Source organism: Caretta caretta, chromosome 18 (genome assembly GCF_965140235.1).
Source record: "Caretta caretta isolate rCarCar2 chromosome 18, rCarCar1.hap1, whole genome shotgun sequence".
NCBI lineage: Eukaryota > Metazoa > Chordata > Testudines > Cheloniidae > Caretta > Caretta caretta.
Window position 1 is genome coordinate 19,044,869 of NC_134223.1, and position 14,808 is coordinate 19,059,676.

The window sequence follows — 14,808 nt, forward strand, 5'->3', positions numbered from 1 at the left end:
ATTATTATTTATTATTATATTGTATTTTATTTTATTTATTGGAAACATGCAGCTCTAAGGATACATCTTAATATCCTAAACAGCAGCATCTCTTGCTAGTGTATCTCTAGAGCAGAGACTGCTAGTAAGATAAATTCTAGTATGGATTGTAGCCTAGAGAAGGAGAATGGAATCAGGACTCCTGGCTTCTATTTCTGACTTGCTGCATGACTTTGCTCTGTGCCTCAGTTTCCCCATTGGTAAAATGGGGATAATCACACTAAAACCTAAATTAATGTTCATTATATGTTTTGAGATTCTTGGATGAAGGTAATGCATAAATGCAGAAGTATTACATATATTCAGCACCCACTAAGATTTCCCCCTTTTACCTCTGGATTCTCTCTCGTATTTAAGAACAGATAAATAAAGTATTATTGTGACTATTTTTCCCATATGGGGAAGTTGAGATGATCAGAAGTGAAGTGCCTAAGATCACTCAGGACATCTGAGAACAGAACTCAAATCTCCTTCCTCCCAGTCCTCTGCTTAACCACAAGACTGTCCAAATAACAACACTCTGTATAGCTGTGTGTACCCACAATGAAGTGCATTGCTTATCCTGAATCAGACCATGGAGTACACGCTCTGTTTTGAGTCAGGCAACACTTGCATTGATGTCAACTGAGGAGGAACTTCAGAATCTGGCTCATTGTTATTAAAACAAACCCACAGAAAACAACAACCCTGGTTTTAAATTAGCAAAATAAAGTCTATAGTTTATTTTCAGCAGCTAGCGAACCCAGCGATCTTCGAGCAAGTGTGCTGCTTGCCTTCATCGGTGTGTCTGTGTGTGTGTGCGCGCCCGAAGTGTGTGCCTGGGTGTGTATGTTTTCAAAAAAGATACAATCCCATCTTTTCCTCTGCACAGATTAGCTTTTTTCCCGCCATCAGCAACTGGCTCCCGCATTCACCATTGTATGTGAACTGAATATTGTGTGTGCCCGGAAAGCTATTGATCTGCAGCATCAGTCAGCAGCCTTTTCTCACTGAGGGCCAGCTCTTTCCCAGCTTCTAACATGTAATTTGGATCCCAATCTTTCACATACCACACACTCCCCACCTGCTCATCTGGGAGAAGGTCATTATCCCCCAGCTATTCACTGGCGATGGAGCATGCAAGAATAGATGCTTCTTCTATTGTCCTGCTTATCTCTGATTGGCTCTGGAGTGTGGGAAACTCAACCAAGTCAGAGACCCACAGATTCTCAACAAGGTTGTGCAGTATAAATATAGGGCAGAGTCCGCTTCCAGCAGCACACTTCCACAGGACTTCAGCACGACTGAGATCTGCCTCCTTAGCTCAGGACAGATGGCCCCCAGCACTGTTTTCATGGAGCACAACAACCTGCTGACACCAAAAGAGAAAAACAAAGTAAGTACCTGCACAGGCTGCTTTGCTGACTGCTTCAGTGAAAGAGATGGGACTAGATCCTCAGCTGGTACAAATAAGCGTAGCTCTATTTCTGTGCTAATTTACACCAGCTGAGGATCTGGCCCAAACTAACTACATGCATTCAAACTATGCCCCAAACAGTCCAGAGATGTGGCAGAGTTAGGATGTTTTCTAAGCAAATCTTTTGTCCTGCTTTTTGCAGCTCAGGAAGCCAGTGGTGGAGAAAATGCGCCGGGACCGGATTAACAGCAGCATTGAGCAGCTGAAACTCCTGCTGGAGAAGGAGTTCCAGAGACACCAACCCAACTCCAAGCTGGAGAAAGCTGACATTCTGGAGATGACTGTTAGCTACCTGAAACAGCAGAGCCAGCTGCAGATAAAGAGTGAGTATCAGACTTGGCTTCACTCCTGGCTGTGTGCAAAGCAGTGATGTGCTGTATGAAGCTCCAGAGAGTGACATGAAGAATGAGTCTAAATCATGATCTCTTTTCTCCTCCCCTTTCTCTTTCTTTCTGTAGCTGCAGGATCCATCCAAAAAAACTCTCAGTTCGACTTCAAGGAAGGCTACTCCAGGTGCCTGCAGGAGGCTTTTCATTTCCTGTCTCTCCATAAAATCCAAACAGAAACACAGAGCAAGCTCTTGAGTCATTTCCAGAAGAGCCAGTCGGCTGCGCCAGAGATCATCTGCTCCCCTTCCACCCAGAACACCCCAAAGCGAGCATCCCTGAAGAACGTCAATGCTCTCTGGAGACCCTGGTAGACTGCAGGAGGAGGGGGCAGGAAACACTTGCTCTATGGACCTTTGTCTTTTATATTCCAGAGGATGGGTGTGACTGCATCTGATAGTCACACCCTGATCCTCTCTATGTAGGGAATATTATTTCCCATTTTATTTATGTGTGGAAAGAATGGGATACTTTTGATTCTTCAGTTTCATGTGGGATCCTCTGGAAAAGGTTCAGGTATTCTGTTGAGTGGTATTTAAGCTGTGCAGACACTGGTGATAGCAATGTACACCAGGGCACCCAGTTTAGGGGTGCGTGTCTTCATAATGAAGGAGGTTTTTGTAGGTGGCTAAATGTTATCAGTGTTACAGTTGTGTTAAGATTGTAACAGATAGCGGTCTCTGTAGGAGAGAATGCTCTAATTTTGCTTGTAAAAGCTTTCCGCTTTGCTCCCGCTTTCCTAGCAACCTTTGCTCACTCTTAATTTAGGACGAATTTAGTACCTCACTGTTGGTGGACGGTTTTACAAGTTCTGTTGCCCTCTGTTTGCTTGCAGCGCTTGCATGGCAGCAAAGATAGATTCCTAGCTTCTGTTCACCCATCACACTTTAGGGCTAGCAAGAGGTCACTAGATAAAACTATGTGGAATATTTCTACCATTTTGCTGCTTTTTCTGTTTAGGAAAATAATATTTTAATGCTTTATATTAAAGAAAAAAGAAGGTAGATGCAAGGTTTGGTGGTTCAATGTTATACATTTTGGCTGTCAGGCTAGCTCTTTCCAGTATGTTCATTATTATAATGATTGTTCTCTGTACTGAGCGGTTTCATTCATTGTGGATGGTGAGTTTCTCCCATGTTTGGGAATGGCCCTGGTGGGCTCTGTGCATACCATGTATGCATCTGTATCACATGATTGTAGAGAGAAATAAAAATGCATTTGTGTGCAACTGTTGGCTAAGTTTCCTTCTTGTCAGCTATGTGCAGCTGCACGGGCCATTGAAACGCTCTTTGCTAATTTAACACCACCACAGTGATTGCAAGAGGAGACTTTTCAAACCAAAGGAGTTCGTGTTCCTGCCTATCCTAGGCACTGACAGGGCCCCCATCAGTGAGATAGCGGAGCACCTCACCGCCTGTAACACATTGATCTGCACAACACCCCTGGGAGGTGGGGCAATGCTATGATCCCCATTTGTCTCCAAGTCCCTTATTTTACTCACTGTCTTGCCCAAGGTCACACAGGAAGTCTGTGGCAGAGCAGAGAATTCAACCCCCCATTCTCAAGCCCCAGGTTTGACCCTTAACCAGTGTCCCGTCCTTCCTAGACCACGCACAGTTTCTACAGGGATGAAAGCAAAGGTTAGACACCTCTGGCCCACTCAGCCTCCCTTTAGCTGTTTTGCCACCACACCACTGCCCCAGGGAGCACAGGCATCCGCACTGGCAAGCAACTCCTGCCATTCTGGGCTCTCTTAAAATCCAGGGACCTGATTCTGATCAATTAGGGCTGTGGATTTACACTTGCATAAAACTGATGTAAAAGAGTACAATAGAGGGAAGCTCCTGGGCTCTCCTCCCTCCTGCTTTACGCTGTTGAATGACTAAAGGATGTACATTGGGCAGGAAAGCATGGTTCCAGGGACACACCTGTTCATTTTCTCCATTGCTCACTATGCTACCTACCTGATGTTCTGCAGTAAATCCAGAGTGACACCTCCCAGCCAGGGTAACATCAATGCCATGCAGTACCAAGCCCTCTCCTGGCCAGAACCTGTGCCAGGTCACCTTGGATTACCCAGTGCTGCTGAGGCCCTTGCTTTAAATGAATGGTTCCAGTTCAGTGAAGTGCCAAAAGCCAGAGGCCTTTGAAAAGGGCCCCAAGCCTGTGTCACAACAAAGATCCCATGTACTGGCTAAAATGGAAAACCAAACCACCTACATTTTAAAAAAATACTAGAAAGGCCCAGAAGAGGGGCAGTGCTTATTTAGGGGAGGGATAGCTCAGTGGTTTGAGCATTAGCCTGCTAAACCCAGGGTTGTGAGCTCAATCCTTGAGGGGGCCGTTTAGGGATCTCCAGCAAAAATTGGGGATTAGTCCTGCTTTGAGCAGGGAATGCGACTAGATGACCTCCTGAGGTCCCTTTCAACCCTTATATTCTATGAACATCAAGATTATAACATGAGCCTTCACATCACTGCCTGAGGTTCTGGCTGGGCTCAGTTTCCAGATCTGCAGCAGCCTCCGTGTGAGCTGCTTTAATTCCTTTACAGCCATCCCACTTAACAAATCATGAGAGTGACCCAGGCAGTGTAAGTGGGTGTGAAGTTGCTGGGAAGAGGGATGTCCTGAGCAGGACTGTATTCTTCGCTAACAAAGCATGGAACTCTGCCATACCGTTTGCTCCCGCAGGATTGTGATTGTTTTTTGTAATGATAGGGTCTGGAGGGTTCCATTCGATTCTGTTGTTGATTTGTAACATACTGTTTTGGACTGATGCTGGTGACTCGGATTCCTTGGCCATGGGGCCCTCATAAATCAATCAGATAAACGCTGCACGTCTATTACAGTGTGTGCGGCACTAGCAGAATGGGGCCTTCATCCCAGCTGAGGCTTCTACCGTAACACGAGTAATAACGTGTCTTCCAAGCAGAGACTGGGCCTCGGCTGCAGAGATGTTGCTGTACCAACATAGGCGTAGTTTGACTTCTATGTTTCGGGGCAGGGGGAAGCTCCAGCCAGGCTAGGGTGACCAGAGGTCCCTATTTTATAGGGACAGTCCCCATATTAGGGGCTTTTTCTTATATAGTCCCTTATTACCTCCCACCCTCTGTCCCAGCTTTTAACACTTGTTATCTGGTCACCCTAAGCCAGGCCAATTGGGTTGCGCATGGGAGAAAATTCCATGCCTGCCTGAGGCTTGCGGTTTGGGGGAGCAATGCCCGCTTATACCCCTCCAAACTACTCCCATGTGTACAAACTACACCATCATGCGGCATTGTGGTATTATTTATAACCTATACATGCCCTTAAAGTAAAATATTTGACAATGTCTGTGCTGTTACTTTTGCAGACTGAGTATTTTAACCTTATGGCTCTAAAACACCTGCAAGGATTTTAAACTAGATTTCAAGAGAGCAGTTCTCCTTTTCCACCACCAGGTGTCTCTCAAATTGTTCTCCTCCTCCAGGCTGCCAGCTGTACAGGAGGAGGTGCCCTACACTCTCGGCTAGACTGGGGTCTAGAGCTGGCCTGGTGGGATTTGAGTTTGTTTACCAGCTGTAGTTGGTTTAGTCTCTTGAGAGGCCTCGGAGACATGTAGGAGGTCAACAGCTGTCTTGCAGAGCCTGGATAGTACACAGCACACTGATGATTAGTCACTGTGGTTACCTGCCGGACACGGTTTCATTTTAATGAGCAAATGTCACGGGGAAGTGGGGGGAGGTGGAAGCTGGAGATTTTAGGTAAGCTCCCCGTGCGCCACTCATGGCATTACAGTCATTTCCACAGCAACAAGCTGCAGTGCCGCATACAGGATAGTTCGGTATTCAGTAAAATATACAGGGAAATCTTCCTGCATCAGTACAATGGGGATCCTGTAAAAAATGCATATGCACCCATTAAACTTTGAGAACTCTAGGTTTGCTCTCCTCTAGGTTTTTATGTGGCACCTGTCATGGCAGTGTCTGAGCAGGCAGGCGGTTGTGGGCACAAGCCATCTCAGCGCATGCCAACACATGCACTCGCTCGGAGCACTGAAATGTGGGGCTCTGCAGGTGCATGCCTCACACCGACATTTGCAAATGCTGCCCACAAGGTGCCCCAAAGGGTCTGGCACTAGAATGTTTTTCAGTTTCCATGCTTAGTGTCTCCTTAAAGGGAATGCCGTCAGCTTTATAACACTTCTCACTTCTGTCTGCACAGCTTTACGTACCCTTAGTCTGAGGCAAGACTTCTGGCTCCCAGAAATGATCATGGTTCGAAGGACCCTGGTTTCCCAGTACTTGGTGCATTCAACAGCACTTGGGGGCAAATGGGAGAGGTTGGGTGCTCAGCACTTTTGAAAATCTGTCCCTATTATTTAGGCACTTATAAGCGATGCTGAGTGCTGTTGAGAAATACTGGCCATATTCGTGTATAGTCAGCTTCACGCTTTTCCCCAGTTACTTGTGCACGTGTGTCACTCAGCGCCAGGGGAGCGGAACGCATTGAAAAGAACAGGGAGATGTATAGGCCGGTGGGGCATCTGGACATACTCTGCTAGCTTGCGTTTTGAAAGAGACACAACTTCATGTTGGACCCTGTTATCAAACCGAACCCCAGCAGCTTGTGCAACAACATCCTGTTTTGAAAGGGGAAAACTCAGAGCTGTGGCTTTGTATTTGAAGAGAAGCGTTAGGCGTTGTCTACACGGCCACTGTCAGCGCTAAAATTTGTCATTCCGGGGTGTGAAAAAAACACCCCCATGAACGACCAAAGTTTAGCGCTGAAAACACCACTAGATACTGCCTCGTTCAGGGTGGTTATTTTTTATCACTGGGAAAGCTCTCACGCAGTGATGAAGTGTGACTACACTGCCCACGTCACAGCGCTGCTGCGGCTACACTGTAACGTGGGCAGGATAGACATAGCCTTAGCTGTAACCTTACCTTCCTGGGACATATGTGTGTGTGTCTTAGGGCTTGTCTACACTGGCAGGTGCATGCCCCACAAGTTATACCACGTTTATTAAAGTGCTGGAATTAAACCGCTCTTGCATGTCCACACTGTGCTCCTTGTGACGGTGGAGCGCATCCACATTACAGCTGCTTTTCAGCTGAAGTGGGGGTAGGAGGCAGAATGTGTGACAGGGAGAGAGAGAGTGTGTGTGTGTGTGGAGGGCGGGAGGAGAGCGTGTGTTTTGGGGACAGTGTGTCAGCACGAGCATTCCACATTAACAGTCTGCTTTGTGTCCCAGAGCAGATCAGCACAGCACACAAGGGCTGTCAGAAATGGAACTCTGAAAGGGGAGGGGCGCATGTCTCCAGGGCAGTCGAGTTCAAAACAATGAGCAGAGGGGCCACTTGAGGGATTATGGGACGCTTCTGGAGGCCAATTGATTGCTTTCTGCACCTCCGTGTGTTTACACTGTCAATACAGTGCTGGAGCCTCTGCCCTTTAAGGGTGCGTCTTCATTAGCAACCGCAGCAGCGCTGAAATGTGGCTGTGTAGCTGCGGCACCAGCACTGGGAGAGATCCGTCCCAGCGCTTTAAAAAGCCCCCCCCACGAGGGGCGTAACTCCCAGCGCTGGTGCACTGTCTACACTGCCACTTTACCGCGCTGAAACGTGCAGCGCTCGGGGGGGGGGTGCTTTTTCACACCCCTGAGCGAGACAGTTGCAGTGCTGTAAAGTGCCCGTGTAGACCAGGCCTAAGGCTCAGGACTCTCGTCGAGGTGGTTTTTTTGCAACGCTGCAACTGAGGAGTTTCTGTGCACTAAGGGGCTTGGCAGTGTGTGCACCTCGGGAGGTACAGCGCAGAAAGCTGCTTTACTGTGCGGTAACTTGCCAGTGGAGACAAGGCCTTAGATCATTAGTATCTGTAAAGCTCGCTGAGAACCTCAGCTGGGGGCGGGAACGACAGATGACAGTAAATAATTAAAGGAGAGAAGGATCTGTGGTTTAGAAGATCCCAGCAGACTTCTGCCTGCTGCTGTGTTTCTTTCCCATTATTTAACCCTTGCAAATCCCTGTTATTCCAAATAGTCTATTTGTTATTTAAAAGGGCAGAAATTAGTTTCACAAACCTCCCATGCAGAAAACTTTCACTTATACTTCACTCAGCCCTGCCAACTTCCTGGGAACCATGGCTGGAAGGGTGGAGAGCAGGATGGGCGGTGGGCCAGAGAGCAGGTAAGCGGAACAGCAGGCTGTCAGGGCTCCAGGGCCCCAGCTTTTCTACTCAGTTCTGGTTTTGTTTTATCTCCTTTCTCCCGGATCCTCAATTATGTTAATCCCCATTTATTAACCACACATAGCCCTTTTGGAGTGTTTTTCGTCTGCAAAGATAATCAGTGGCAGCCTCTTAGAGCTGGATATTTCCTGCCTTATTTTGAATCAGAGACTTCATACCTGCTGCTGTAAATTGGCTGTGAGTATCAAATGTCAATTCGAGCCTCAGTTTCTCCTGCCCACTTTCAAAGACCACCAGCTTCTGCTGTGATTGATCCAGACCCTTAGTCCCCCTGATAATTATCATCTGCAGATGGGGAAACTGAGGCAGAAAAGTTAAGTGATTTGGACAAGTCCACGGAGAGTGGCAGTGTCAGAGACACGATTAACACAATTAGAATAAATGAGTCCCTTCACTAATACTATTTTTAAAATAATATTTTCCTGTCATATGTTTTAACTGAATGTACAACAGTTTCTGACTGCTCCTTCCTCACAACAGTGAAACTCATGTGGCAATATTGATTTGCCGTTAGAGGCAAGAGCTGTGAATCGGGACTCCTTGGTTCTGCTCTTGGCTCTGTCACTGACTTGCTGCATGGCTTTGGCCAAGTCACTTCACCTCATTGTGGCCCAGCATGTACCTTGCAGCGAAAAGGGGGTAACAGCACTTCACTGTCTCAAAGGGCTGTTGTGAGTGTGTGTGCTTTGAGAGCCTCGGGCAAGAGATGCCATATGAAGACTAAGAATAACATTTTTATTGGAGCTGGTCAGAAAATGGTCCCCCCCCCTTAGGAAAAATGTCAAATTTTCAGCAAAAAATCAACATTTGAAATATTTCAGCCAAAACCTGGAAAATGTCAGTTGTTTGCCTTGTGGAACACAGCCTGGAAAAGACTTAAAGCTTAAAGCAGAAGACTGGAAAAATCAGCTCCTCTGCTTGCCCACCAAACCATGGCCTCCGGCAAGCGGTGCATTGTGAGTCTGAACTCCTGGTCTCTTCTCTCAGCTTGGGGCAGAGTGGTTAGAGCAGTAAGACTGGGATTCGGGGCTGTGGTGTTATAAACAATCTCTACTCCTGACGGGCTGTGTAACCCTGGGCAGGTTGTATGATACACTGCTTTGAAAGGACAACGTTCTAGTGAATTCCTATCTATGTTTGAAGAGACGTTTTTCCTCCACAGCCCATGGGTGTATGTGTGAGAGAGAAGAGTGTATGCAGAAGTTCTTGATTTATAAGAAGAAGAGGAGGACTTGTGGCACCTTAGAGACTAACAAATTTGTTTGAGCATAAGCTTTCGTGAGCTACAGCTCACTTCATCGAATGCATCCAATGAAGTGAGCTCTAGCTCACGAAAGCTGATGCTCAAATAAATTTGTTAGTCTCTAAGTTACCACAAGTACTCCTTTTCTTTTTGCGAATACAGACTAATACGGTTTATCAAAGCAGCCAGAAGCTGCTATTAGAGACCCAGGATTGACTGGTTAGTGAGACAGCCTGGCACTCTGGCCATGGAGTGTGGACAGGCTGCAGGGTGGGGGATATTTGGTACTTGTGCTGTTATTTCTTATTCATGAACTGAGCCAGGAGCCACTCCTGGAAGCAAAGCCCTGTAGAAGAAATGCCCCTAGTGGGAGAGCGGGGCGGACCCTGCAGGAAATGTTTGAACAGTCATTGTGATGTTCCAGGAAGCACATCCAAATTTCTTTCCTGAGGAGTGACTTCTTGGAAGGATGACGATGCTCACCTACTCATCAGAGGATCTGTGCAGCCTTCTGTGTGGCAGCTAGAGCCACGTGCAGCTGAGGGCCTGTTCAATAGGAACGCTAGGGAGCTGTGCTTTAGCTAAGATGAATTGCACAGGATAGGAGGGGTACGTGCAATGCATGCTGTGACGCAATCTTCCTCTGCTTATATCTATGCTGCTGCAAAGATAATTTCCCTGGCTTATCGCTTTTACCACGTCACTGGCTCCCCAGCTCCATTGCATCAAACACAACTTCTCCCTGCTCAGCATAGTGCCACGCTGCCCATCATCTCTCATGTACTATCCAGCTGTTGATTCTCGCCATGCACCACGTGTGTGTGTGTGTGGAAGGGGGAGGGCTAAACCCCTTCCCAGGGCCTGTGGCCCCCTGACTCATCTATTGCCACACTCAGAATCTCTGGGTCTGCATCTGATCCCAGAGTCAGGGAAAAGGCATGAATGAAATGTGCAGTACCACTGTCCTTCACAAGGGGTTAATATTGGTCTATCAATCACCTGACTTCCCTTCCTGATGGGCTAAATCTACCCTGTTTTTATTGGGCCTTAGAGACACTTAGAGAGGAGTTGCTAGGCAGGTTAGCAATGTAGGCAGGCCCAGCCTGATTTTTCCCATTGGTGTATTTTTGTGATTGGGTGACCATGATGCCAGGTCGACAAACCACTCTGATGCATCTGATGAAGTGGGTTTTAGCCCACAAAAGCTTATGCCCAAATAAATTTGTTAGTCTCTAAGGTGCCACAAGGACTCCTCATTGTTTTCACTCTTCCTCTGGCACTGTAATCGGTAGAGGAGGTTGAACAGAATGTGTTTTTTCGATTGGCTAGGGGAGACTTGTTACTAGGCAGAGTAGCCAACCCATTGTTGGAGCACCTTTAAAAGCAGACCCAGACAGGGGTGCTTGGGAGGGTGATTTTGCCCCCTCTAGGGGGGCCAGGGCTGGGTGTGTGACGTCTTGGGGTACAGTTGCACCCAGCAGCCCCGCTAGAGCCGTCTCTAATTGTCTCATGGCTTCCTGGGCCTGCACCGTCTTTCTGTCCATCTCCATGGGTTGAGGCTCAGCTGACGAGTCCAGTGGCAGCTCTGTGGGGCAGGGACCGTCTGTGTGTTCTGTGCCTGTACAGCACCTGGCACGGGGGAGGGGGCTGAGCCATGACAAGACTCCTATGTGCTACGTTAACACACAGCATAATAAACCCCAGAAGAAGGTTGGGGGTGGGGGGGAGGGGAGAGAGCAAAATGGTAGAGATGTTGCCTTTTCTTGTGCTCTGGGTGCTATTCCCTGAGCACAACTGGCCTTAGGAATCAGGGGTTAGAGTGGGCAGAGCAGAGATGCTGAAATCTACACAGGCAGCCCATTTCCAGATGATCATGTCCCCAGCGTTCGCTACAACCAACGTAAATGCCTCTCCTGTGATAATCACCATTCCCTGATGGGGAGACAGAGGAGGACTGGCTAAGGGAGTTGCCCAAGGCCGTAGAGGGTGCAATGTCAGAGCCATTATTAGCATAATCAGAATGACAGGAGCACGTGGCTTCATTAATACTAACAAATTCTAACAAAAGTTCTTAGGCCTGGGAGCTGCCGAACCAAGATGGGAAAGAGAGCAGGAGTCAGTCCTCACTCCAGCACCATCACTCCCAGAGGGAGCTACCCTCCAATCTGTGTGGCCAGCTTTGGTGTCCAAGTGAGAAGGTCCCTGACCAGCTATTCAGATCCTGGCTGCAGGTTAATAAATAAGCAAATATTATACGCTCTCGTAGTGGACTAGACTGCAACATCCTTTGTCAGCCACTCAAGGCAATAAATCCTACTCCTCCCCCCTCTCCCCAAAATCATGATCTGGTTGAGGTGGGGAGAGCAGGGGCTACCCACGTGATAAAGAGCTGCAAGCTGGTGGAGGGGGGAGGAAGAAGGAGTCCGGGCTGCACCCTCCCCATTTGCTAGCTAGGATAGTTGTCTGGATGGGGAACAGGTCCAAGAAAAGAGGTGAAGTGATTTTCTCATTCCTCCCAGCACAAGGGAGGCAGTGGGTCTTTGAGACACAGTTTGTTCTCTGCTCTGCTCCTGGGGTGGGGTAGCTACATGCTGCCCTTCACTCTGCAGATTGCAAAGGTACAATCTGCTCCTGAGCAAGAATCAACACGGGACCTGCTGTAGGCATTTGACAGTGGCATGGTTACCCAGTCCTTGCTTGTTACATTGGTTTGGGCTGTGTCTGACACAGGGGTGCCTACCCAGTTATCTGAGTCTGTATGGGTGATGGGTGCGTGCACAGGGTTTCAATTAGCATGCCTCAAGCTGAACACTAGATAAGACGCTCACCTTGCACTATCTGGTTTTGAGGCGGGGGCTCAGGCACAAATCTGGATTGCAACTTTGAAGAGCAGCTTTCTCTCTGGTTTGACTGCACATCTGTCCATTGCACTGAAGCGCCTTCTTGCAGTGCTCCTGAAGAACACATTCTCAAAGCCACCGACCAAGGAAGCCACAAGTACAATGTTGGTCTTTGTTGTATGCTTGCAGCGTGCTTTGCACTCTCTGTGAAGTATGCAAGTTTCCTGTGCATGTGAGGGGTCGGCACGAACTTTCTGAAGCAATTCAAACCCACGGTGCACACATGAGCACCTTTTGCAGCCTGTATGCAGTTTCAGAGCATGATATTGTGTCTAAGGGGGAGATCAGGCTTAGGAGACAAACTTAAATCACTCAAATGAATGTTTAGAAAACCATCTCCAAACACCAATTCTCTCCTGGGGTTAGGGCTAGCAGTGAGCCCGACCTCTGGAAATATAGGTCTTTATTCAGACCTTTTGAGGCTACTTCCCTTGTATTATTTATATTGCAGTAGCCCCTAAAGCCCCACTGAGATCAGGAGACCACTGTGCTAGGCACTGTACAAACACATACTAAGAGGCTGTCCCTGCCAAAGAGCTAGTCTAAGGGCATGTCCTCACGAAGCCTCACTCTCCCAGCACTGTAAAAAATCCACCCCCAGGAGATGAATAGCTCCCAGCGCGGGTGCACTGCCTGCACTGCCATTTCACAGCGCTGAAACGTGCAGCGCTCAGGGGGGTGTTTTTTGACACCCTGGAGCGAGAAAGTTGCAGCTCTGTAAAGTGGCCGTGTAGACAAGGCCTAAACAGAAAAGACATGACAAAATGTAAGAGAACGTGATCCAATTGCTAGAGTGAGAGAGAGAGAATGATCATCCCCTCTTTAGAGAAGGCACAGAGAGATTAGGTGACTTGGGCAAGGCCACGCACACTATCTGTGGCACAGCTGGGGATAGAGGAACCTAGATTCATGGATGCCAGAAGGGACCATTCTGAGCATCTAGTCTGACCTTTTGTATAACAAGCCAGGGAACTTCCCAAAATAATTCCTTGCCCCAATCTTTTAGAACAACATCCAATTTTGAGTTAAAAATCGCCAGCGATGGAGAATCCACCATGACCCTTGATAAATTGTTCCAGTGGCTAATTACTCTCATTGTTAACAATTTACACCGTTTTTTTCCAGTCTGACTTTGTCTAGCTTCAGCTCCTTTAGGCATACGCAGCATATGCGGCTGCGTAGGGCACCCGAAAATTTGGGGCACCATTCCCCTCGCTGACCGTGGCTGGAATCCTCTCTTCTCTGGCCCCGCCCCCACGCTGGGCCGGCAGGCTTCTCCCAGAGCAGCGCGGCCGGTCACTGATGGCGTGGCGGCCCGACCCACTGCCGCTCAGAGCGGAGTCCCTCCCTGGACCCTGCCTATGGGCGCCGCTCGGTCTCTGGCGGGGCCAGGACAGGAGGACCGAAACCTCCACGTGAGTCAGCGGGGGTGGGGGGGGGAGAATGGAGCGGGGGACTTAAAGTGACAGTGCGCTCACTGTCTCTCTCACTTCCCTAACACACACACACGCACACGCGCTGTCTCTCACACCCATATACACTCTGCCTCTCACGAGTCACAGTCCCCCATACAGATTGTCACGCACACACACAGAGTCTCACACTCCCCAACACACACACAGCCACACACACACACTGGCGCTCTCTCTGTCCCCCTCACATGCGCTGGCTCTCACACACACATACACACTCACATACACACTCTGTCGCACACACACACACACGTATTATTGTTGTTGTTACTGCTTGGTACTTCCTGTCAAAATGCTCGTGGTGAGCCCGGAGTGGCTGGGGGCTGCAGGAGGGCCGTGGGCTCTGGCAGGATGCAGCCACCTTGTGACAGCGCGAAGCCGGCCTTGAGCCACTGCTGCGGCATCTGCTGCGTACGAAGCTCGGGGTGTGTCAGCAATGGGGGAAGGTTCTGGGGGTCCACGGGTGGGGGTGGTGGCTGTGCCCCATTGACACACTGGGGTCAGCGGCACCGGCTGGTGACCGTCTTCAGTGGAGCATAGGGGCACCAGTTTAATAATACTGCATAGGGCCCCATAAATCCTAAGGACAGCCCTGAGCCCCCAGCTTCCAGCCAGTGGCTCATGTTATGCTAGGGATCAGCGACCTTTGGCCTGCGGCCCGCCAGGATAAGCCCTCTGCAGGAAGCGGCGGCCAGCACATCCCTTGGCCCACGCTGCTTCCCACAGCCCCCATTGGCCTGGAGCGTCGAATCGCGGCCAGTGGAAGCTGCGATCAGCCGAACCTGCGGACGCGGCAGGTAGAAAAACCGGCCCGGCCCACCAGGGGGCTAACCCTGGCAGGCTGCTGGCCAAAGATTACCGATCCCTGTGTAATACCTTTCTCTGCTAGGTTCACAAACCCATTATTAAATATTTGTTCCGCATGCAGGTACGTATAGACTGTAGTCAAGTTACCACTTAACCTCCTTTCTGTTAAGCTGAATAGATAGGCTAAAGGAGCTCAATCGCTATTAGGCTTGTTTTCTAATCCTTTCATCATTCTCGTGTTGCTTCTCGGAACCTTCTCCAGTTTATCAACATC

The 14,808-nt window shown here is 48.8% G+C and overlaps 1 protein-coding gene across 1 annotated transcript; it reads left to right on the plus strand.

The window, feature by feature from the left end:
* The first annotated feature begins 304 nt into the window (after positions 1-304).
* On the plus strand, positions 305-3,109 carry LOC125624201 (transcription factor HES-5). The gene is made up of 3 exons (XM_048824584.2): positions 305-1,414; positions 1,638-1,818; positions 1,954-3,109. The coding sequence occupies exons 1-3, from the start codon at positions 1,352-1,354 to the stop codon at positions 2,193-2,195; spliced, it is 486 nt and encodes a 161-aa protein (XP_048680541.2). The 5' UTR covers positions 305-1,351; the 3' UTR covers positions 2,196-3,109.
* The last annotated feature ends 11,699 nt before the right edge of the window (positions 3,110-14,808 follow it).